This window comes from Nannobrachium achirus (genome assembly GCF_963921795.1).
Source record: "Nannobrachium achirus genome assembly, chromosome: 2".
NCBI lineage: Eukaryota > Metazoa > Chordata > Actinopteri > Myctophiformes > Myctophidae > Nannobrachium > Nannobrachium achirus.
The window spans coordinates 64,920,734-64,946,861 of NC_137811.1; the positions used below are offsets into that span (position 1 = coordinate 64,920,734).

Consider the following 26,128-nt stretch of genomic DNA (forward strand, 5'->3'; position numbering starts at 1 on the left):
CCAAGGTACAAAAAAAAGTCAAGGGATCCTTAGCCTACACAGTTTTTCTGGTGCTGACTGGGTAAGAACATTTATTAGAATCGCCAAAAAGACATGCCAACTATGTCACAATGCGGGATAAATCATACATGACAAATGAGCCCTGAGCTCCACCAATCGAAGAAAATAGATGGAATTCAGAGAGTGGAGCATATGTTCCAGTCAAGTGTCTTGCCCTCCCTGCTCCAAAGGCAGTACTTGAGCTCATCAAATGTGGCTGCAAAGTAGGTTGCAAGGGACGGTGCAGCTGCTCAGATAACCTGCCTTTCACTCTATGCTATGGTGGAGACTGTGTCAACACTGTTAGGTTGGACATTGAAGATGATGATGATAAAGACGAATAGATCCTGCATGTCTGAAATTACTGTATAGTGAATTCCTTTGGGCATAATTGAGCATGGGCTCTTTAAGAGGATAGGGTGAGGGTTTGGGGGTGACGATAACAAAGAGGTGTGTGTGTGTTGTGTTGTCAGTGTGAGTGCAGTGCAATAAATGGACACGTTGTTCTGCGTGCCCAAAGTGAGAAGTTGCAATACCTTCATTATTGCAATCCCTGCAGTAACAGCTGTCAACCATAACTGTCTAACACAAAACCGTTATAAATAATACTGAGAATACTAATAAACCATCAAAGTACAGAATACAGAATACAAAAAATCATTCAAAGTTTCAAATGTAAAAAAAAAGAAATATATATCCCATCAAGATTTGGCGGGCCCCCTGTAGTAACTCTGAGGACCCCCAGGGGTCTCGGACCTCCTGTGGAAAACCCCTGGTATTTGCTACTATTCCTTTTTGTTTTTAGAGCCCAGCTACAACAACTTTTATGTTTCAATTATGATCTAATTTAACATTGTTCTGGAGCAGGAGCAGAGCGATTACTGAGATAGGCTCAGGGGTCTGTTTGGGGGGTCCCAGGTGAGGAAAGACCCCAACCAAAAGTCAGAAGGGTTATTCTGGCTGCTTTAAAAGTGTAATAAATGAATTCAGGATGTTTTAAAACCTACAAAACAACTCTAATATTATGAAAAAAGGACATTAACTGGCTGGCGTATTGTTCTGGGAGGTCCCAAAATAGTTAACCCCCAGAAAGGGGGTGGGGGTCCGGAACATTTTACACCCATCATTTACTCATTCAATTCCTTGACCCAGAAAACATAGGATTGGCATGTTTAATTAAGTTTCTAGGTTGTCTAGAAGCCAAGATAGCACTAGAACTGTGATGAATATTACACTCCTCCCACGTTTCGTCCTAGATATCAATACCTAGCTCTCTTTGCCAGTTATTTTTAAATGGGAAAGAGAGGGTGGACTAGACAAATCTTGCAAAGTTGTATAGTATTGCGAGACTGCACCTTTATCAAAGGAGTCGACTCTCATTATGCTCTCTAGTATCGGATGACAAGTCTTTTGTTCAAATTGTGGGACATGAGTTCTGAAAAAATTCTAATCTGTCTGTATCTGAAAAAGTGCGATGCCGGAGTGTTGTTGCTTCTTGACCCAAATCTCCGGTGTCAGATCGTTCCGTTTTTAACCCCAGGAAATGCTGTTGTCGTCTGAACGGAAGGCATATCTGACTTTTCCTTTTGAGGAATTCTCGTTGCAAAAACGCAATGTAAACGGGCCCTAGAAGAGGTTAATTAATATAGCAATAAACTCTCTCCAGTCAGGGAAAGCCCCAGGTCCAGATGGATTCCCAGTCCAGTATTTTAATATAATGAAAGACAAACTATTGCTAAGAGTTTACAACAAGTCTAATGAGGAGTCAAAGCTTCCAGACTCAATGTATGAAGCTAACATAACATTAATTGCGACCGCCAGGTCGCAGCCAGTTACTAAGAAAACCTCCACGGGCTGTCAGTCCGTCAGTCTGTCTGTCTGTCTGTCTGTCACGTCACGTCACACTTTTGCCCTACTCATATCTCTGCCACCGTTGCCCCTAAACATGCCAAACCCACGCCGCCGGGAAAAAAATATGGGAAACTAGTCAAAAGTAGCCGATCTACAAGCTACTGCTCCACTCCACGGCCCGTGGTGTATACATGTGACCTGACGGTCGCCTATCTCCCCATTAGGGAGTCTTACTGGTGGTACATTATGTACATGCTGATCCATGCATCAACAAGAGATATACTGTAAGCCCTGGTAAGTCCCTGACAAGTGTCATATCCTTACATCATACTGTCAACACAGGAGATTTATGGGCATCATGGCCCATTTTGAAATGCCATTCTGGGAAATGGGCTGGCATCTCTTCAATATCTTCGAGCAACATTCATTTGACACTTCATCACCACATCATTTTGTGTTCCATTTGTTATTTCTTTTTGTGAAAATATGTTCCATACTCTAGAGTCTACCACACTCTGGTTCCATACTCTACAGCATCTTTTTGTGTGTGTCTTTGGGTTGACTCTATTTCCAAGGTAGAAATGAAACCCATCAGTAATTGCGACCGATGGTCGCAGTTTACTATGAGAAACGGCACAGCTTGTCCATGTCCGTCTGTCTGGACGTGTACACCTTTTTACGATCTATGGGTTTGTTGCTCTGACATGATGCTCTGATATCACTGTGATGTCACACTAACAGAATCCCTTTTATGCCCATATATGGAGTTCCCTGATGTCATCAATATTAAGCCACATTGGCCACACGAACAGAATCCATATACCATATATCCATAAGACAGCTCATATCTGTGTGGCTGATTCTACAGACTGGGATCTCCATGTATGTATGTCAGATGTCATAAACATCATAGGACTTTCACAACGAATAACTGCATGTTTGGTCTCTATCTCCATATACAGTATATGGATCTCCATTTATGGGTAGGGGTCTCCATATATGGGTACCTTCAATGTTGCGACCGTTAGGTCGCAGTTACTTACACTTATACTTTTAAAACCTACACCGGCTGTCAGTCCCTCCGTCACGTCACTCGTCACACGTCACACTTTCCCCCTACTCATTTGTCCGCCACCGTTTCCCCGATCCATTCCAAACTTTGCACACGCACTCCTTGGCTCATTTCTCACATGGCCCTCTTCTAGCGCCACCATGAAGCCGATTCTTGCAAGACACATTTTTGGACACTGCTCCTACATATTTTGCCCTAAAATCACGAAAATCGGTACACAGTATCTCTACACAGTCATGTCATCAAAATGCATCTCTCCCATCTTGCGCCACCATCTGGCCGATTTTTGAAAAACACATTTTTGGATACTACTCCTACAGATTTTCCCCTAAAATCACGCAAACCGGTACACAGTATCTCTAGAGTCATGTCATCAACAAGGATCTATACCATTTAGCGCCACCATCAGGCCTATTTTTACATTCGACCTGACAGCCGCTTATCTCCCGATTAGGGAGTCTTACTGGTCCGATATACTGTACATCACTGGCCAGATGGCCAAGAATTGGCATGTCACCCTGAGGCGTCTTACTAGTTACTATCAAAACCTCCACCGGCTGTCAGTCAGTCAGTCAGTCAGTCAATCCGTCAATCGGTCTGTCACGTCACGTCACGTCACGTCACGTCACACTTTTGCCCTACTCATATCTCTGCCACCGTTGCCCCTATCCAAGCCAAACTTTGGACACACTCCTTGCCTGCCAATCCACAACCTCCACCCCTCCAGGGACTGCCGGAGCTCCGTGCAAAAATGGTCAAATGACCACCCCAACGGGGCTGCTCACGGGGAGTTCCCGGGGACCACCGACTCCTGGTGCTCCAGAACGGATGCAAAAGTGGTCGCCCTAGTGGAGGACCCCCGCCACTGAATTGCACATAAAATGCCTTAACTCGGGCAAGGAGCAACCAGGAGAGCCTGGGGCCGGTACCCACGCGTCCACCTCGGCAGACAGCCGCCGAGGAGAGACGGAGGAGAGACGGTGCCGGCACCCAGGGGGGTCCCGGGGGCCCAGCCACCACCGGGGCCCGCCGCGGACCCCCGTGCCGCCAGTCGCTTATCTCCCGATTAGGGAGTCTTACTGGTACATAAGAAAGACAAAGACCCTGAAATGTGCTCCTCCTATAGGCCTATCAGCCTGCTTGGAGTAGATATGAAAATACTATCCAAAATACTAACTAATCGGTTGGAGTGCGCAGTGACATAATGTGTTAAAAAAAAGAATAAACAGGATTCATAAAAGGAAGAATGTCGTATTACAATACAAGAAGTTTATTTAACTTTATTCACTATCTTAATTATAGTCAAATTCCAGACGCCATCGTAACGATGGACACGGAAAAAGCGTACGATCGTATTGAACTTAAATATTTATTTGAAGTATCGATCTAACTTCCTGGACTGGGTCAAATTGCTATATGTGATGCCTACTGCCTCAGTTTTGACAAATGGACTTGCGTCAACATCAACCATATGGCAGGCAACCGCACATTATGCAGAAATACATAGTGCATGCTATGCTGGAAGCAATAGAGTTGATGTCATCTTTTCAAAATGCATAATTACCGTACAGTTTGTGTTTATAAGCTTATTTCGCAATACCTATTGCGCAATCCTCTGTAGAGCAATGTGTCATTATCATCACCAAAGTCTCAGGTTACAAGAGGGAAGGGGGGGGTCAGCTGCAGAGATAGAGATAGAGAGAGAGAGAGAGAGAGAGAGAGAGAGAGAGAGAGAGGGGTACAGTACAGTACAGTAAGTGGATGGATGGATGGATGGATGGATGGATGGATGGATGGATGTGAATGGATGGATGGATGGATGTGAATGGATGGATGGATGGATGGATGGATGGATGGATGCATGGATGGATGGATGCATGGATGGATGGATGGATGTGGATGGATGGATGTGGATGGATGGATGGATGTGGATGGATGTGGATGGATGGATGGATGTGGATGGATGGATGTGGATGGATGGATGGATGTGGATGGATGGATGGATGTGGATGGATGGATGTGGATGGATGGATGGATGGATGGATGGATAGTTTTTTCTCGCATTCCTAAAACAAAAGAATTATTACAAATAAATTTACCACCACTGATCCGGAATCAATGGTCTCCATCAAGTCTCCATGACGTGAGTAATCAATAGAAAAAAAATCATTTTGAGGGTGAACTACTCCTTTAAGGGGAGACATGGCAGGTGAAAACACACCAGCTTCGACTGCTCTCTTCGCATTCAATCAGACTTTTTCACCATTTCTCAGACGTTTGAATGCAGAGAATATCCACAGGGTATCCACGGAGGAGTATCCACGGTATCCTGTTCTCCGTGCACTTTGAAGTACGCATGCGCCGATATCTGTCGCCTGGAATATTATTCCCCTCAGGGGAATCGAACCCAAACCGTGGGTTTGTTGCATCCGTGCTCTACTGACTGAGCTAATGAACGGATGATGTGACTCCTTTTTGTGCATTTATCTATGACGTGGATAGTGGGGTAGACGTGCAGTGGGGTAGACGTGGATAGTGAGGGACTGAATATTTACTATTCTGTCCATAACGGCACATATCTCGGTAACGCGGCTGAGTGGGATTGGGGCGCCGTTCCCACCGCTCGTCGCGGCAACTCGGCTCGCTGGCGCTCGCCTCGGTGGCGACTCACGGGGGTCATCGCCGCCCAATACCGCGCCGCTCCGTCGGGGTCTGTGGCGTGGAGCTTACACCGGGGAACAGAGAATACATTGCATCTGGTTCGAGGCTAGAATTCACCTCAGGTTTTATTTTTGCGCACCTCTGAGGTTGACCACTAGATGTCGACATTTTACTACTAATATCTCTACATTGTTGAGATACTTCTCTGCATTGGTGAGATACCAGTATCCAGTATCCATGGATACCTCTGCATTGAAGCGTCTGAAAGCACGTGAATATTTCACATTAAGTGCGTTGATATCATTCGAAACAGGTGTGAAAACATGTAAAAATTCAAAATTTAAAAAATTGAGACTTTTTACTATTTTGCTTCCTAAACATGTCACACATATAGATGTTCATTTCATACGTGAAGGTGCAGAGTTAACAGCATTTGTTTCCATACATTTTTTATAAAATAAAGATATATATATAGACAATAAAAAATTAATAAAAGATGAATCAAAGAAACATGGCCCCCTCACGTATTAGGAGGGCAGTATGAGTCACCAGAACCCGAGGACAGGTGTTTTTGATCAATCCAACATGATTAAAATGGAGTTTGAAGTTACAATAATTGGTTTCTATCCACAAGTTTCCCCGGGGGTTTACTGGAGACTATCAGGACCAAACCTCCGGGTTTAACAGCAGACATACAAGCTCACGTCGCGTCGCAGATGCAACCCGTTGTGAGCTTGTAAATCGGCGGCGGAACCTCGATGCAGACGTTTGCGCAATGCACTATGGGGCGTTGGAAACTCGTGGATAGGATGGGGGTGTGTCTGATCTTTAAAAGCCGTTTTCTCAAAATGTGTTTTTCCTCATCCTAAGGTACAACAATCTCAATTCAGTTGCACCCACATACACCAAACCTTCCAGTTGTATTCTTATCTATATCCTGAAGATTTTTACAGAAGGGTTTGTTGATATATCATTCATAGCCTGATTTACATCACATTTTATTCCTAAAAACATGGCAAAATTGTTTTTTTATGCCTGTTGACACTATTTTATGATTTATGGAGTGATAAAAAGAGATATCTAAAATCCCCTCTGTAATTCTTTTTGTCTGTAATACAGTATGTCAAGAAAAGGAAACAATAGTTTTGAACCTGGCATTATCCAATCTCCAGATTTATCTACCTGAAAAGTCTGCAAATTGGGCATCATTAGCGCATATAATGCCTAATTTGCATATCTAAACATATAATTTCAGAAAACTTGTAATTCAAAAATTCTTAGTCTTGATGTAAGTAATCAACTGGAAAAGTTTCATTGTAGTAGCTATTAGTAATTTTTTTTACCCTATTCACCTGTAGTGTCTCGATCGCCTTAAGTTACTGCTACAAAACCTGTATACGGTATCCACTAAATGATATATTACCAATATACAGTAGGGTAGATCTAGCCTAGCTGAGCTAGACATCCCAGCCATGTTAAAACAAGGAGGGGATACGCAGTTACTAGTTAGCTGCACTGTATATAGGCTGGCCCCAGGCTAGGGTAGATCAACCCCCAAAGGGGGTTGATATACAAAAAAGGTGGAGCAAACCAACACAATACAATACCAAGACAAGAGATGGATTCAGAAGCAGCAGCAAGCAACAAATGGAAAAGGGTACAAGGTATGCGTGTGCTATTATTCTATTAATTTCTGTTGATTTCTGTTTCTGTGTTATTGTTTATTAGAAGTGGAAAATACTCAAGTAAAAGTACTCGAGTATTTACTCAAGAGTAGTTTTTTTGAGGATCTGTACTTTTAAAGTAATTTTTAAATGCTCTACTCTTACTTTTGAGTAATTTAAAAAGTAAATACTTGCGTTACTTTTCATTTGGACAATGAGTAAGAGTACGGTAGTTTAAATTCAGTAAATAAGTAAAGTAAATTCAGGTTTTTAGACCTTTTTAGTACCTCTGGTCAAAAATAGGCCAAATTGTCAAATAGTAGAGCCCAAAATTGTGAAAATAGCTGATCTAAATGCACACAACGCCTCTGTGGCATTGTGAGCATGTAGATCTGCTATTTTCACAATGGAACAGATGTAGTCAAACTAATGTAATGCCAACTCCTACAATTCCAAGTGCTTGCTTGTCAGGGTGGGGGTCCGCAGTTGAAATATTATTATTTTGGGGGTTGCAGCCTGAAAAGGTTGAGAACCACTGACCTAAGATATGTCCTTTGTTTCCAACATTTGCAGCACTTGATTTGTGTGTATTGTTTACATATATATTCTTAAAAATGTTATTAAAAGTGGTTTTCTGATTAATGTTTTTCTCTTCCTGGTTAATGACATCACATTGGGACCGCTTAGGTAACCGCTAACATGTAACATGTAGAAAAAAGTAAAAAAAAAAAAAAAGAGAAAAAAAAAAAAGTACTTTTACTTTTTACTCAAAGAGTAGTTTTTAAATAGGCTACTTTTTACTCTTACTTTTGAGTAATTTCCTGGACTAGTACTTTTACTCTTACTCTTACTAAAAAAGTAACAGTACTCTTACTTTGAGTAGGATTTTTCCACCTCTATTGTTTATTGTATTGTTTAAAACAGAAGGTGTTTAATGTGGTTCTGTTTTGTTGATTTCGCAGCTTTTACATTAGCTTTATGGAAATAAATCCCATTGTAGGACTACTGCCAGTCTAAAAGTGTGACCATCATCCGGCTGGGTGTGCTACAGTAGGAGTTCAATATGAAGCAGTGTTATAGGCTGATGCTGGTGGTGATGATCCTGGCTTGGATGATCCTGGCTTGGACTCTCCTTATGGGAATAAGGTCTAGGATTCTCCTTTTCCCGAATGCCTTTGTGGCTCTTGCGCCCCCTAAAGCCTTTGTGGCTCCTGCACCCCCTAATGCATCTGTGGCTACTGCGCCCCCTAATGCATCTGTGGCTACTGTGCCCCCTAATGCATCTGTGGCTGCTGGGCTTTCAAAATTGGAACAGCACCATGTTGAAATCAAGAGCCCAAAGGAGCTACTGTGTGAACTGAAGACAGCCAGGCTGAGGACGGTGGACGGATCGGAGCAGCCCTTCTCCTCGCTGGGCTGGTCCCATCTGGTGCCCTCCGTTCCTCTGGAGCGGCTCCACAGACGGCAGGAGAACCAAAGCAGCTTCAAGTCCTGCGCTGTGGTGGCCTCGGCCGGGGCCATGCTGCACTCAGGACTAGGCGAGGAGATTGATTCCCATGAAGCGGTTATGCGGTTCAATCACGCACCAACAGGGGGTTACGAGAAAGACGTGGGAACCAGAACGACTTTTCGACTCATTAACAAACAGATTCTGTATAAGCCTAAATTTCAATTCAAGACCAGCTCTCTCTACCACAACGTCACCCTGGTGGCCTGGGGAATAGCCCCTCGTGACCTCAACCTGACCAAGTGGCTGGACCCTGGTCAGCCCTTCTACGTGCTTCACCCCAGCTACATCTGGCAGCTCTGGGAGGTAATCCAGGGAACCACACAGGAGAAGATTAAGACCACCCCGCCTACCTCTGGCTTCATGGGCATCCTTGTGATGATGGCACTGTGCGATGAAGTGCACGTGTACGAGTACATTCCCTCCACGAGGCAGACGGCCCTGTGCCACTACTTTGAGGATGGCTACGACATTCACTGCTCCCTGGGGGGTGGGTGGCACCCTCTCAAATTTGAGAAGGCTCTGATCCGGCAAATCATTACAGGCTCTGAGACTGACCTCAAAAGAGGCAGGGCGACACTTCCTGGATTCAGTTCAGTCAACTGTGAGTGACACCTGAGATACTGTATGACATAAGCCCCTTTTCCACAGGCCCAACACCACACCACTCCACAACACACCGCCCACTTGTGCCAGGTTTTCCACTACAAGGACCTGGGTAGAGTGGTGTGAAAGCAGTACTAAATGTGGTACTAAAAAGTATCCAATCTAGAGAAGGTGGGCTGAGCTAGGCCAAACAGGGCCAAACACTTTATAATGACTGATCACTCACTGACTTTTCATTTAGACCACCAGGATATAGTTGTAATACATGAAAATAGATTATATTGTGTTATAACCACTTTTATAATCTATTATAGTGTATTATAATTATTTACGCTCCTTCAGGTAGAACCAAGGCTCAGGGACAGCAACTTAACAAAGGGACGCCACAACAAGAGACAAACGAGTGTGCAGCCTCAAGAAAGGAGCTATTGTTTGGAACTATTGAAGATATGTTTTTGTTATTAATTACAATAAGATGATGACAACATCTGAAAGAATTGTGTTGAATTGAGTAAATCAGAATTGCGTTGTACATTCCAAATAATTCACCTCCATATAAGGAGAAACATAAGGGCATTTTGCCATAATTCTCCCAGAGATTATGTTTCGAGGAAAACGTTGAGATAATAGCCATTTTGGTTAGAACTGAAAATAACTTTGTACTTTAGTTTAAAATGATTTATTTTGTCCAAATAAATTCCAAATATTATCAAATTATCTCGCGGCGCCCCTGGACTGCCGTCACAACACCCCAGGGTGCCCGTCCGTCACCCACTTTGAAAACCCCTGGTCTATAAAGTTAGTTATAGTTCCACCGCTACGGTCTCTAATGTTTGTCAATGAAATGGGATGACAAATTCCTAGTCTTACAAATGGGTGAAGTACGTTACCACACATCTAATATTTGCAAGGTTCAAGGTATTTAAGTGTCTCACAAAGCAAGATAGCAAATAATGTCTGCACAATAAGGAAGTACAAATTTCCAGAAACTTTCTTATCCAAAGAGACTTACAAAGAGCTAATAGATGGAGTGATCCGCATGAACCTTGGACAACAAACAGGGGTCAATGGTTATATGAATTGCGTTCAAAGGAAACCCCAAACATGCTATCTAAATCATTGGTTCTCGAATTGAGATCCGCAGGGGGTAATTGGAAGAGTTCCCAGGGGATCCCCAGCAAAATGAGTTGTCTGCATTTTCTTCAAATTATTATTAATTATTATTAGACAAAAATCTTATCTCCGTCCCTGGAAAATATCAGCTGAAATGTATTGGCAGAATCCGCTGGCAACCATACTTTGGTGTGACTGTAACCTTACAAGTAAAATTCCGAATTCAACATTTACTTGAGTAAATGTAAAAAGGTTTTGGCATCAAAATGTACGTAAAGTGCCAAAAGTAAAAGTACTTATTATGCAGAATTGTACCATTTCAAGTTTTCATATGTAGGCAGGCATACAGTATAACAATCTTTTGAAAATAGCTCACAGTGTGTTGCATCGTGACGATTGTGAGCTTGTAGATAGGCTATTTTCAAATGGCCAAAATATAGTGCTGAAGTCAATGTATGTAATAGTAATAGTAAATAATAGTAAATCTACAAAGTAACTTGTAACTAAAGTTAACTAAAGTGGAGTAAAAGTACAATATTTGCATCTGTGGAGTAGAAGTAAAGTAAAAGTACTAGTAAGACACCTCAGGGCGACATGCAACCACCAGTCTCTGGAAAAGCTTTTATTTAGCTGCAATTAGACAGCTGGCTTTGGGCTACTGCATATTGAACTGAAGTGAACAGTTTTTTATTATGACCGATCTGATCTACATTACCTATAGGTTTTAATGGGACTCTCCTTTAGAGCTATATTTTTTATTTTAATGACTCATAATTATCAAGCACACTAGTCACTTTTTTTCTGATGCACTTTTTTAAATCTATTATCTATCTATCTATCTATCTATCTATTGTATCTATCCTTTAAACTGCATTGATGGGCCTGCACAATTTTCACCCATGTTGTGACAATAAAGTTTGATTCTGATACTAAAGGGCGAGGTCACGCCAATTCTTGGCCATCTGGCCAGCGATGTATATCGGACCAGTTACCCATATATGGAGACCCCTGCATGATAGTCAACAATATTATGTCAAATTTTGCCCATATATGGGCATTACCAAATATGGGTATTCCCAGATATGGTGCATCTTGGGAATGGGCTTATTGTATCTAAATACATACATACTTGCACGCATGCCCCAACCACTGAAAGCAATGTAATTAAAATCACTAAAATGATAGAAAGAAGTAAATGAAAACATTTTAACACTCATCTTTTCTTTTCTCAAATTACAATCTAAAATATGAACCCTTGTCATGATTATTGTGACCAAAGAAATCGCGATTTACGATATTATCGCCATAATCTAAATATCCCCAACATCCATTATCCCGGGGCGGAACGTTTGCCAAAATAGCAGATCTACAAGCTCACAACGTGTGTCGCAACGCAACGCGTTGTGAGCTTGTAGATCGGCTATTTTTTGGCAAAGAGACTATCAAGTACGTATATTATAAGTACGTTTTACCAATAGAGGGTTTAAATGGTACCGGATATGCATCTCTGCAAATAAAAGGCGAGTTGATTCCAGTGCATGACGGAGGACGATTTCACGATAAATTAAATCAGTTTTTTATCACAATAAACGATAATACCGCTTATCGTCCCATCCCTAGTGCCTAGTTACAGGTGTTTTAAAAGTAGAACATTTAAGTAAGTATAGAGAAAGAACACAATACAAGGATCAATGTCAAAGGGTATTGTTGCCGCAGTGGTTAAAGCCCCAAAAAATCCCAAGACTGAAATCCATTTTCAGACCATGTCCCAATATGTGATTTTTAAAACATGGCATGCGCAGCGCACACCAATATTTGGCATCCATGGAGGGCTAGCTGGCAGAGAGCTTACCAGGGTTCCCACGGTCTTGAAATTCCTGGAAATATTTTGAAATTAGAAAAATATTTTTCCAGTACTGGAAATGTTTTGGAATTTATCAAGGGTCCTGGAAGGTCCTGGAAAAAATAGCTATGCATTGTCTTTGGTTATTGATTAAACATTGGCCAAATTGTCAAATATTAGAGGCAAAAATTTAGAAAATACCAGATCTACATGCTCACAGTCTCTCTTATGATTTGATCATAAGAGAGACCATGTCAAGATGGTTCTGATCAATACATTTGTAACAGTGGCTGCTTTGCACCTTACATGATCAACATCATGACTTCATGATACAACAACTAAGTCAGCAGGAGATATCGAACATCAGTTACAATTAGGTGCACTAACACTAAACTACATAAGACTCAACATGTCAACAGTGTCCAAAAGTGTATTAGTTATTGCATGGTTGAGGCATGAGCTGGGTAAAATGTCTGTCAGTGAGTGTACCTGACACGCCATATAGTTGAAATAGTTGGTGCAGCCCGTGGCATTCTGGAAGAACGAGGGGTAGGGGTCCACATCACCATTCAGCAACCTGTCGAACACCTGAAGGTCATAATATAACAGCCTTGTTAACTACTTAAAGGAGTAATACAGACCAAAATAGGACCCCCCCTGAATGAGAATGTTTCCACAGACGTTCTTACCTGGTTCAGTTGATATAGCTCATTTCTGCCCCTGTTCTGAGATCTGTAGATTAGTCCCCACTCTAAAACGGGCGTATCGTCTCTATCCAAAAGCACACATTTCGGCCGCTTCCAAAAAAAAATCTTACAGACACCACACACAGTGTTAAAAAAAAAAAACCTTTTTGAAGCGGCCAAAACGGGAGCTTTTGGATAGAGACTATACGCCCGTTTTAGCAGTGGGGACTAATCTACAGATCTCAGAACAGGGGCAGAAATGAGACATATCAATCGAACCAGGTAAGAACGTCTGTGGAAATATTCTCATTCGGGGGGTCCTATTTTGGTCTGTATTACTCCTTTAACCAATATACTGTGTAGCCCACTTAGTCGTCCGATGAAGCTTTTAAATCGGCTATTTTTAAAGATACTTGAAATGTTGCCTGTAATAACATGCCCAAAATAGAGACAGTTAGAGTACAGTTAAACACCCTGCCTAAAAGGAACATCTCAAATAAGACCTCTTTTTTTTAGGTTGGAACTAAGTGGTTAACATTTTATTTAAGAACAAAGATAGATTTTTTTGTACAACCAATTGAAAAATGTGATTACAAAAATATTAAATTATGTCTTCATAATTTATTCTGCGGATGAGAGAAATTTGTTTAACTTTTGATCAATCAGACCAGTCAATAGAACAAAAAAAAATATATATATATATATATATTCTTTATGACAAAAAACTAATTTATTTCTGGCCTTTCTCTGCCTTTTATTGATAGTCAAGTAGAGATGGACAGGAAACAGGGAGAGAGAAATATGTAATGGGAGAGACAAGCAACAAAGACCGTCAGGCTACATTAGAGTCTAAGTGGCCGGACCGCTAAGCCAGCGGTCCGGGCGGGCCATGAGCACAACATTATGTGCGCAAAACAATCTTCAAATAAAACGGCGGGCCTCGTCTCTCTCTCCTACCTCAAACGCCTCCACCCATTTCTGCTGCTGAATGAGTTGAACACCAGCGTCGGTCTGCTGGACCACATACTGCCTCTGCAGCTCATCGATCATCCCTGTCTGGTACAGGAAGTCAGCGTACCCGCCCAGCATCTGAAACACACCCAACCAGAGCCAGACAGACTGTCAGAGACACTAAGCTAGTTGTCGTCCTTCATCAAACTCCCAAACATTTATGATTGACAGCGGTGTACTGTAGCAAAGAAAGCGCTCACATAAAAAAACTCAAAAGTGAATCACACGTCGACGAGGGCAGGTCAGGTTGGGTGTTAGTGGAATTTTCACATAATGTTGGATCGTTACGGTACATAAATGTTGCGAAACTTGGACAATCATTTCTGTTTCAAGGTAGCCCAACAAACACATTCAACACCTTCACAAATTCATTTTATACAACGGTTCCCAGTGTTTATGCTTCGTCTGAAAGGTCTTTGCCAGCTAGCTCTCCGTGGATGCCAGAGGAGTTGGTACAGTATAGCAACGGATTAACATTTACCAACTAGAAATACTGTTCCTTCTAAACAGCGTGGGCTCACATGTAACACCATGTACGGGCATAAAGATCTACCCTTTGGCTGCACCTCATTGGCTAAGGGCCCTTCCTTTGTACTGTCGAGGAGAACTTGACTGATAGATAAATAATGAAGATAACATTACGTGTACAATTAGCAGCACGGCTAAAACACAACTTTGACAAATCCGAGACACACCAACGTAGGGCTGTCACGATTATGACATTTTACATGACGATTAATTGTCACTAAAATAATTGCGATTAACGATTCAATTGTGTTTTTTGTCGTTGACAATTGCATTTCTGTTTGGCTTTTAGGCTTTGAAGTTGCACATGGCAGATATGACACATAACCTAAATATACAAAGAAATGACTGACATATTTGACAACTTTATGCTTAAAAAAGAACACTGATAGTGTAAACAGCCGCGATGCGACGCGTTGTGAGCTTGTAGATCTGCTGTTTCCACTATTTTTGAATTTTTTTTAAAAACATGAACATTTTTCAACATGGAAACAATTATGACGATTATGAGAAATAATCGCGATTATGTCAAATAATCACGATTAGACGATTATGTAATAATTGTGACAGCCCTACACCAACGTGCCCAATCAGATCGCTTGTTTGAAAACTACCAGCTGTATGAGAAGCTACACGTTCAGAAACATACCAGTTCTGGGTCACAGAGTCCATCCCCAATGGCCATTCCTTTGAGGTTGATTTTAACCTTGGCATTTGAGTTGCTTTTATGAATGTAGTAGCTGATAGCAGGAACATACTTCCCTGCATAGGACTGCAAGGAGACAGAGAAAGAGAAAAACTCATTTCAAATCGCTGGAACATCTTTGTGGATTTGACCTTGAACAAAACATGACATTTGGTTGCTTGTAAAAATGTATAACGTAGGTTTGCCATTGTGCCATTGCACTTGAGTCACTCTGAATAAACGCATCAGCTGAATGCCGGGAATACAAACAGATGAGTGTTTTAATTAGGCCATTCGTTTAGATACCAGTAGTGGTATTTCAAGATGCTGGATTGACTGCCTAGCTAAACAACTGTCAAAGTGTTTCGTCTTGCTGGCTCTTTGGCATCTGCAATTATATAATGTTAATCATGGTCTCTGGCCGTGTGCATGAGACCTGCATAATAATCCCCTTTTGACAACAAGATAAGATGTAACTTTATTGATCCCAGAGGGGAAATTAGGTCGTTACAGCGGCCAGCGCTCAGATACAGATAAAAGATAAAGCTACAAATGGATAGTAATTAAGACTGATGATAACAAGCCTTTCATAGATTCCTTACTTGTTTGAATCTACGTCAGTGTTATAAATGAATAATAACCGTGCTAAAAGAAGCAACACATACCTCTCCAGTGGCATAAAAGTCGTTGGCCTGATACTCTGGGAAAATCTGGAAGAACTGAGTCAATGCACTGGAAGAGAGATGGAGGTGGGGGAGAGAGAGAGAGGAGCAAAGGAGAGAGAGGCGTTATTAGAGATTAATATTTAGACCATTTGAAATAATCTGAAAACACATATGTTACAGGCAGGTTTTTAATTCGTCTGGTTTTAACATTGGTTACGTTTTTGTCTTTAAGTTTTAAATGTTAGTTCTTTTTAATTTCATGCATAATGTTATTGTAAGCATGCATCCTACTGTATATGTCTTATTTTACTGCATCTCAACTCTGCAAGAGTCGAGGCATTCATAAGAGTGTCAGTCTGTGTGTCTGGAGCATGCAGAGCATGTGCAAAACACATGCATTTTATACTTGAAATATTTCACTTCATCTGGGTGGAAACTAGCCCACATTTTCGTTTAGTGATAAGAAGAAAATATAGTCTACTTCCAATCAGTGTTTCAAGATTGGACAAAATGTGTACAAAATGAGCCATGTTAAAAGGTTGTCAAAATGCCCCTTACACCATTCATATGCAAATTGGTTCCGCCATTATCGAAACAGCTATTTTCACTATCCACAAAATTTCACTTAGTTTCACTATTCACCTAACTGAACAAATAAGGTGTCTAGACCTATGTTTAGAAATGATTAGAAACGATTCTTAAAGTGATCACATGTACCTGTGACATGCTGGTGTGCAAATGAGTGCTGCCTTTACAATATAATCACATTTTTGCTTTTGTTTTAGATTTCTGCAAAATAATATCTTTCTCCACCAATGTGTTCACATAGGTGTCCAACACCTCTCAATTAAATCCATTCCATCCCAGTGCTGTCATTCCATGAATTCATCTACTACCATGGTGCAGCCACCCCTTACCAACCAAGTTTTCCAAAGCAGAAAGCGTCAGCACTGGGCAATGCAGGCAGGCTGCCCGCCCAGTTAAGCCCTTTGACCGCTGCTGAAAGACGGACTGAGTTTGGTTCTAAGTAATTAAGAGGTGTTAGAAGACACCTTTAAGAACACATTGGAAAAGAAAGCTATTATTACAGTTTGCTTAATAATAATAATAATTGGCACATTTTTTCCAACCTAGAAACACAAGACTCCCATGTGGATCCCAAAATCTACACGATTAGATTTGTATGCAGTTCCTTATTTGTCTGTCATACTTGCCATGTAAACATCTGTACACAGTATAGCACAATTATTATGGCCACCACCACTGTTATAATAACTATCACTGCTAGTGGTATTACTATAATTAATGAAAACTGCTATTACTACTACTTGTACTACTAGTGGTACTAGTACGGTAGTCATGTTACCTATACAGGTCTCTGCCAACATCTTCCTGGTTCTGAGCAAAGCCCCGGTCATCGTCTGTGAAACTGAAGCCTGTTCCAACCTGCCACAAGCACAGATATACACTGGACATAAATATCATAAAGTAAATACAACACCATGCATTGTTGTTCTGTGTGTATACAAGAAACCATTTAATCAGTCTACCCCCCCCATGATCAATGATCAAACAAATACCTACAGGATTGTCGATATACAGCACTGAATATCTGGACGCCCAAGAGTAATCCCTCGAACCGACTGCAAAGAGAGCAAAGATTGGGTGTTGTTAAGACAGCTGGCGTAGAAGGTTGTGTTTATATGAAGGAAGTGTTGTATACAGTATGGATCACTCTTTGTTCACACTGCAGTGCAGGCAAATACGATTAGATATTAAAATACAATCTTTAGGACTGACTGGCCACAGTTCACACTGTTATTTGCAAGTGATCAGATCGGATTTGTGCATTCACACCTAATTTGCGTTGGCTGCTGTGGTAATGACATTGGCGTGCACGAGTGATGCTTAACCCATTATCTCCTTATTCTAATATTTTTCCGTAAATGAATGCCCTACTCATCATACTACAGCATCACACAAAAGCATCAAATCTGCTACTTTTGCTATTTATGAATTTGAATCCTGAAAAGTTAGAGTTTTGGACATTTCCACCAGAGGTTTTTCTGAAAACTTAGGGAGGATTTAGAAGGCTTTTTTTCTGTTTTCGCTGTTCAGACTTGACCAAAAGAAATAACCATTTGATTCCAATCTGGAAAAGCCAAAACTGTGATGTGGGCTGCCAGTCTGAACATAGTCTCTGATAGGCACACTCTTGTACCAGTCATGTTCTTGTACACCACATAAGGTCCATGCTCCACAAAGAGTCCAAACATGGAGGTTCCTCCAGGTCCTCCCTGGAGCCACAGCAACACTGGAGCCGTGTCTGGTCTCACCTGCAGAACAACAATACATTTAAATTAAATAGGCAATTTATGTAATGCTGGACTTTTTATGCCAGTAAAACATCTGGATCTTGAACTAAAGGAATGATTAGAGCACCATCTTGTGGCGACTTTGGCGTCTTAAAAAAGGTGATTGTGGGCTCGCCTGCAAGCACACTTTAGATATTGTCATTATTTCTATACTAGGCAGTCAGTCAGTCATATCAAGTTCTCCTCAAAACTTCGGTTCCTTTCTACTCCTACATACTCAGGCAGAAAATGAAAATAAAAACATCAGTCACTGCAGTTACCCATAGTCAGTGCACACAAATCATGAAAAGCTGTGATTAGTTATGTTTGCCTAAGTGTTTGTGTGTGTTAGGATGTACCTACTACAGACAGTACAAATGTTTTAAAAATAAATGTGTTCATGTTCATCTGTAACAGTTTCATAAATGGCATGTTTAAAAAAAAAAGTAGATCCATTTAAAAATGGAATGTAATTGCAGGTCCTCTCAGCCAATCAGGACACAGGAAGATCCATCAATGATTTTGTATAGTGGCAACGCTTAAACAGTTTGAAGACAGACAAGACGGGCTAATAATAGTTGCCACCAGTTAGTGTAAATGACAACATATTTGCAACATTTAGGGTTCAGTGCAGTGAATGAGTCACATGCCAATCCCTACTATGTACCCTCTCCTTCCCGTTTCTCTTCACTGACCAATCAAATTATTAGCAGAAGCAGAAAGTTATTTTTGAGAAGCCATTTTGCAGACTTGCATAGCCAGACAATATCACACTGCGTGGTAGCAATGGCAGATAAAGTCTAGCTAGGCTAGCCATTTTGAGCACACTGATAAGATACTACATAATAGAGCACATTTATTCTCAACAATTTCCAAGTACTATGCCTATGAAATCAGTGATTGATAAACTCTATATTACTATAATAAAGAAAGGGAAACCTTAGTAATTCCTCAGATAAGTGGGGTCGCTCCAGGAGAAAAGATTATGATTATACAATAGAGGGAAGACATGCAGACCTCTTAAGGATAAAACACAGACAAAGTCAGACTAGGCTAACGTGGGTCAAAATAACAATTCTCCTACATTCTCTAATTGTGTAGACTTCTTGTAAATTACGTAATGCAGATTTTTACAATAACTCTTGAGAGTATAAAATGTTTAATTTGCATCTGGGTTAAAGATCTAATAAGGGTTAATTTGGTTACCAACTCTCCATCATTTAGCAAGGGACCACCTGGAACCTCCTCAAGGAACCACTGGCGGTCCCCGGACCACTGGTTGAAAACCACCTAAATAAAACACCATCCTTATAGCTTGCATTCTTTTGCTCCGACTGGGTAGGGTATGAAAACACACACATACTGTATGGGGTAATTCATTATCACATATTTACCGATACTACTAGATAGTGAGGTCTGTGTACTAATGTTGACTCCCCCACCCCACTGAATTCCAATAAAATATTCTAGCAGATTACCTGTGCAGGGAAAAACCAGAAGTACATGTTGCTGTTGTACTTCTTGTTGACGGTGAGGTACCCGGCATAGCTCTTGACATTGACATGAGGGTCACCAGGCAGAGGTCCCACCAGACTCAATCTCCTGGCTATGAACAATAACATGTCAGTCCATTAAAGGTGTATTCAGTGATAATGAAAGTGGCCGGGGTCATCTTGTCCCTTACTGGCCTTACAGCATGGAAATGTTTATTTTTTTTATAGATTTTTTACATTATAATGTTCTCATTTTGATCATTAGACCCAATCACTGAATATCGGTAGGCCTACGTCTCCCGCTTCATTGTACGAGACTGTGGCATTTTAGGAGTTCAGTAGTTTACAATCTAGGCATTTAGCAGACGTTCTTAATTCAGAGCGATTGTGGTTCTCAAAATTTTTATTTTGACCATCATAACTAAACATCACAACATAACTACGGCCATAATCTACTCTGATTGGTCGAGGACTGGCTGGCCACCTCTGAAAACCGAATCTAGCTATGCTCGCAACACGGGCCATGGTGGAAGTCCTTATATGGTCAGCACACATTCTAGTGAGGAGAATGAATGGAAAATGTCGGTCGGTCGGTCGGTCGGTCACACGTCACACCTTTGCCCTGCTCATATCTCCGCATCAGTATGACATCACATAGATACGATGACATCACAGAGTCCACAGCTGATGATGTGGCGACATCACAGAGTCCACAGCTGATGATGTGGCAAACTGCGACCTACGGTCGAAATAAACAATACACAAACAAGCCCTATATAAAGGGGCAATTCTCACCAGGGAAGAGAGCATTCCTCGACTCAGACCTTATCGCTAGGATCAACTAAGCTTATAGCTTATCATCACATCCAACCATCTTAAGATACTCAGCTAGTGGGGAATGCTCTCTTCCCTGGTGAGAATTGCCCCTTTATATAGGGCTTGTTTGTGTATTGTATGACATCACGCCACATCATCAGCTGTGGACTCTGTGATGTCATCGTATCTCCATATATGGCCATATCCTTATAGATATTATAATATGTCTTTCCTTACTCACTAAAAACGAACCCCAAAAGACTGTGAAAATCACTAAACCATCATTTTGAGGGGCCATTTCTTGCCCAAGGAATGTTTTTCGTGCAAAACGAATGCTTGCAATGGATTCAGAATAATTAAAAACCCCTAGTTTGACCCCTCACATCCCACTTAAAGCAGATTTTTTTGGGAGTCATTTTTTCCTTTATAGTGTAGTGTATAGTAAGTGAAGGTAGGTAGGTCGTTTTCAAAACTTTGCCCTGATGGGATTCCTTGGGGCTTTTTTTTCCCTCACTAAGGATATATTGAGGATACAAAATCAGTTGAGTTTGCTACTATTGCAATTTGTTTTAGGTTTAGCCTAATTTTGGCCTAAAATTACTGGACTATGAGGACGCATGGCATGATTGGCCAGTCTTTGCTTTGACTGGCAGTTCTGCCTTGGTGCCTTGGCAAATGCCAGGATGAAACTCATTGTCTCCCCTATACAGTACATGGTATTACAGTCAAGCCCCTAGTAGGGACTGCCCTGAGTCTAAAGTTCTCTACACATTTATGGAAGGATGATTGTTATTGCTTAAACATAAAACTTTATAATTTTGTGGGACATTGTTAAAAGGTTACATAGTGCTGCTTTAAAGATCTATATCTTTTTTTCTTAACTGGAACAAGAATTGGATAAATCTGAAAGCCACATGAATGTAAATTTCACATCTAGAAAACAGCGGACGATTTTAGTTTGATTGTGCAGAGGCCAAATCCATACACAGTATATACATAGGCCTATTCCACGCACATATATTCTTATTTTACATGCATTTCTCTTCGGCTCATTTTATACAGCTACTAATGGTATCTCTGTATTGACAGTGACACCACCATGCACCAGCAGCTCACATGGGCTGAAGAGGACTTCTCTCTCCCACAGGGAGTAGAACGTCTCCAGGGCCTGTCAGCTCCAGGATGTGATCGAACCTACGTCATGTACCATGGAACCTCCAGGCAAAGTGCCATGTCCATCCAGGCCCAGGGCTTCTGCCCATCTAAACAGGGGATGCTGGGCCCCGGCGTGTACCTCAGCCGGGACCTGGAGAAAGCCTGCCGCTACCCTCTCGGTCTCCAGGAGTCCCAACGTGTTGTCTTAAAGGTGAATTAACCCATTTAGGCCTAGAATAATTGAATGCTTTAACCAGTGAAAAATAGCAGATATACAAGCTCACAGCACAGCACCGAGTGCCGCGCTGCGAGCTGGTGGTTCCTGGAACTAAATATTTTGAGATGGGGGTCCGTGGCCAAATAAATATCATTTTGGGGGTCCTTCACATGAAAAGGTTTGAGAACCACTGTCATAGTAGTCTCTCAAGAACAGACTAACTGAGCTCCATTTAAGTGAAAAGAACCTTTTCTTTGACGATGGCTAGCCAGATTGCTGACATAGAAACATAGGTTTTTCAAAAACTATTAGAAGGATTCAAAAGACACTATTATAGAATCGGGTCAAAATTCTAATTTTCACGATTTTTCAAAAATAGCAGATCTACAAGCTTGCAGCGCGGCACTCGGTGCCGCACTGTGAGCTTGTATATCTGCTATTTTTCATAAAAAAATAAAATAAAATAATGATACACAATAATGTGTACCCAGGTCAAAGTCAACGTGGGCAAAGTGATCGCCATCAATTACCAACCCCATCCGATGCAGCGCACCTGGCATGCCCATGGTTATGACACGGCCTGGGTGCCCCCCGGTTGTGGTATGGTGAAAAGCGGTTTGGAAGAGAATTGTGTCTGGGACCCCAAACGCATCACCATTCTGGATACCATTTCACCCAGGGGTGTAGCACCACATTCTCTGGGCCCTGGTAACTCAGTCCAAGTTTCCCACCCCCTTGTGATGCCCCAAAATTCTCGGCCAGATTATCTGGGGGCCTGGGCTGCCACCCAGGTAACTCAGTCCTACTTTACCCCCCCTTGTGATGCCCCTGGTCTCGCCCAGGATCTCAACAGAGCGTTGGGGCTAGAAATATTAAGAGGCCTCACAAATAGGAGAAAAATGTGAGACAATCAGACATGTATTTCATAGCCTCATTTTCAAATGTGCATATTTTGGATGAAGAAAGCAAATTTTGTACAAATTGTCTGTTACTCGATTACTGTATTCTGGTAATAAATTGATCTAAAAAGAAAATAATTTGCTTTGAGTAAATATGTGAGTGTTAGAACAGTTATTTTCATTTCATTGATATTTGTATTGAATAGCCTACTGGAACTACAGATAACATAGAACCACATATCCTTTAGTTAAAAAAACAATGTTCCCATTTGTGTGAACCACTCTTTGGACAGACTGGATAATACTGTGACGTCCAGTTCCGGATTATAATTTGAAAAAAGAAAAATCCAAAGACATTCTAGTATCCACACAGTATAGTTTTATGTTGGCGAATATACTTGGATGTTGAATAAAATTATCACATTGTCTTCAGTGAGGGCATCTGAAGAACTATCGACGGGCCTCCTTTAAAATCTAGCAAAAACGTTCAGGTACCCCTTTGCTCTGAGCTTCCAGCAGTCTCCTTTCACTGCCTGCAATGATTTATCAAACAATATTGATATTTAATGCCACTACCCTGGGGCGGTTTTCAATTTATTTTATTGACTTTTCATGTAATCATAACCTTTCCATCAAAAATATATTCATCCTATGCAATAGCAAAATCACACAAAAGAAAAAAGTAAAATACACAAGACAAAGATTGATTCGGGTCATTTGCAGGCATATTTGAACTTTGAACTCATTGGCAGTGCATCATAGAACAGTTCCATTATGTGTGGGTTGCTTCTTTTACAGTAATTCTAGGAAATGTATTGGATCTGCGAATGCATTATGCTTATGATGACAATCAACAGTCTTTCAAATCAATAGTTGCTCACGGTCAGCTGAAAAGAACATGGCTTGTTAGGAGAGAAGGCCCAAATCAACGTTGTTCCACTTCCAGTCCAAGAACAGAACACCTCAGCTGAATCCTTGCGTCGACAGAAACCTGTCAATCATGTCGAAGGACCTCGCTGGTTGGTCATAAGGCAGAATGTGCCCTCCTCCTCGAATTATTACCTTGCATGATAAGAGGAGACACAGAATTATGGTTGGGTCATAATTCAAAGCGGTCTATAAAAGAAACTTCAATATGGCCTTATTTTATTTTTTACTGAAAGAAAAATGATTCAAACGTTAAATGAGGTTTTCAATTTAGGGGGTCTTGAAATCAGTATCTTACAAATGCCCATTCGTTGCTTTCAATTATTTTATATGTAATAATATGTATACAAGAGGAAGCAGGCCTCCCATTGTACATGCTAAGGTCAGGCCTACAAATAGAGTCGTATGTCATAATATAATCTTATAGTGTGGTGTTATTAACCACATTAACCTTTAATTTAGTACGGCGAAGTATATTAGGGCCTAAGTGGTTAATTAGCATTCTCTCCAAATGTTTGACATTGTGAGCGCAGAGGGGGAAAAGGTTATGTAAAGAAAATCTGTTCACATTTGTCATACATTAAGTGAGTCTACTGCTGTGTCTGTAGCATGAGGCAGCTTGTTGTACAAGTACAAGTACATGTACTGTACACTCTCTGGACATGATGACGCTAGTACTGTATGTCACAGGGATGTATCGTATCCCCAATCCAACCCTTGACACTGAGTGCCAAGTAGGAGGCATATTTGGGCACTTGGTATGACTCAGTGACTTGGCCGGAGATCGAACCACCTCCCTCCCAGTCCCGAGCTGCTATATCCTACATACTATACCAGGGACGTGCAGAGAATGTTAGAGAGGCTGGGGCTGAAATTTCTAAAGGGGCCTTTTGGTGAAAATATCGAAAATAGCAGAACGCGTCGCAGTTGTGAGCTTGGAGGTCGGCTAAGCACACGGAACTACGCATAATCAAGTCAATACTGGAGATGTGGTGTAACGGTATGGATTTCTACACAGAGAGGGCAATTCTTTCAACATAAGATGCTGCATTCAAGCTCAGGAGAGTTATATAGAAATTCTCTTGAATGCTGCCTTCAGGTATGGCACGGAAAGAGGGCATTTGCATTTCTTTCACTTATAGTAAAAACTGCATCCATGGTCTGCAAAGGGCACTTTTTACAGACTGATAAAAGGGCAGGGGCTCAAGCCCCCTTTGATTTTTATGTGTGTGCATGTACTATAAACTGCAATACAATAATGTTTAACATGAATATCCCACTATCCCCTACTAGATGATACAATGTCTCCTCACCTGGTAGAATTCTCCCACTTGTCTGACGTATCCTGCCACCTCCGTGTCGGTGGGCTGGACCTTCCAGTGGAAGCGAGGGGTTCGCTTGTACTCCTCTACACCCGTCCAGTTAACCGTGGGCAGGAATCTCTCGGTCAGAGGGGCTGCGACGATGACGTCCAGCTGACCACTGTAGATCAACACCTGGAGAATGGAGAACAGACAGAGAGAAAGAAGACGATGAGCTCAATCAAATGTGTGTTCGAGGAACATGACTGAACAATGGCCGACTTGAAGCTAGACTCAGGCCACGGCCAGACAAATCTATTCTGGATATTTCATATATCCCAGATTTTCAGATATCCACATAGAAAAATATCTAGGTCCACACGACAAAGATATCTAGGTCTAAAATAATCTGAGTCCCCACTCCCCAGACCTCCACTAGGGGGAGGTCTAGTCTCACATCATCGTCTTCAGAGATATCCGTGTTGAATGGGATATTTTTCAATGTCTTCACTTATTTATCCGGAAATATCCAGCTCCGTGTCGGACTGTGTGGCTGGCACCTCAGCCCAACCCGTCTTTCTTAACCTGTACTTTTCTTTACATTAATGTATCCATAAGCATATGATTATCATCATCTTGTTTTACCTGTACGGTAACCGTTAGTACAGTCTGAAGAGCATGCAACAGCATTTTGCTGCTTGTACCTGTAGCAGTGAGTGACAAATAAAGCCTATTGAATCTGGACTTAGTTAAACCAAAAGTAATTATACAAAGGAGTGCGCATACACACACACCAAGGGTGATGGACTGGACATGTCACAGACAGAAGGTAAGGCCTATGCCACAAGTAGAGCTCCATTTATTCGCCTTCTTATTGACAATGTTTTTAAACCAACTAAATGCGTGGAGGCCTGCACGGGTCCACACAAACTGAAAATGCTAAAAAGTACCCATGTGTTGGAAGGAGGGAGCCCAGGGGGCCAGTTGTCCGTATTTAAAAAGAAGCAAACACAGAACTGAAAGTTCCAATGATTGGCC

General features: G+C 41.5%; 1 protein-coding gene across 1 annotated transcript in view; it reads right to left on the minus strand.

Annotated features, from left to right (window-relative positions):
- The window catches only part of LOC308304286 (putative serine carboxypeptidase CPVL), a 30,691-nt gene extending 10,807 nt beyond the window's left edge, over nt 1-19,884 (minus strand). The window contains exons 1-8 of the mRNA XM_080748855.1: nt 19,761-19,884; nt 18,150-18,264; nt 17,513-17,571; nt 17,295-17,374; nt 15,929-15,995; nt 15,228-15,350; nt 14,000-14,131; nt 12,846-12,944 (exon numbers count right to left, since the gene is read on the minus strand). Of these exons, the coding sequence (XP_080604981.1) occupies nt 12,846-12,944; nt 14,000-14,131; nt 15,228-15,350; nt 15,929-15,995; nt 17,295-17,374; nt 17,513-17,571; nt 18,150-18,264; nt 19,761-19,787 (702 nt within the window). The 5' untranslated portion in view covers nt 19,788-19,884. The remainder of the gene's footprint in view (nt 1-12,845; nt 12,945-13,999; nt 14,132-15,227; nt 15,351-15,928; nt 15,996-17,294; nt 17,375-17,512; nt 17,572-18,149; nt 18,265-19,760) is intronic.
- Nucleotides 19,885-26,128: the final 6,244 nt, after the last annotated feature.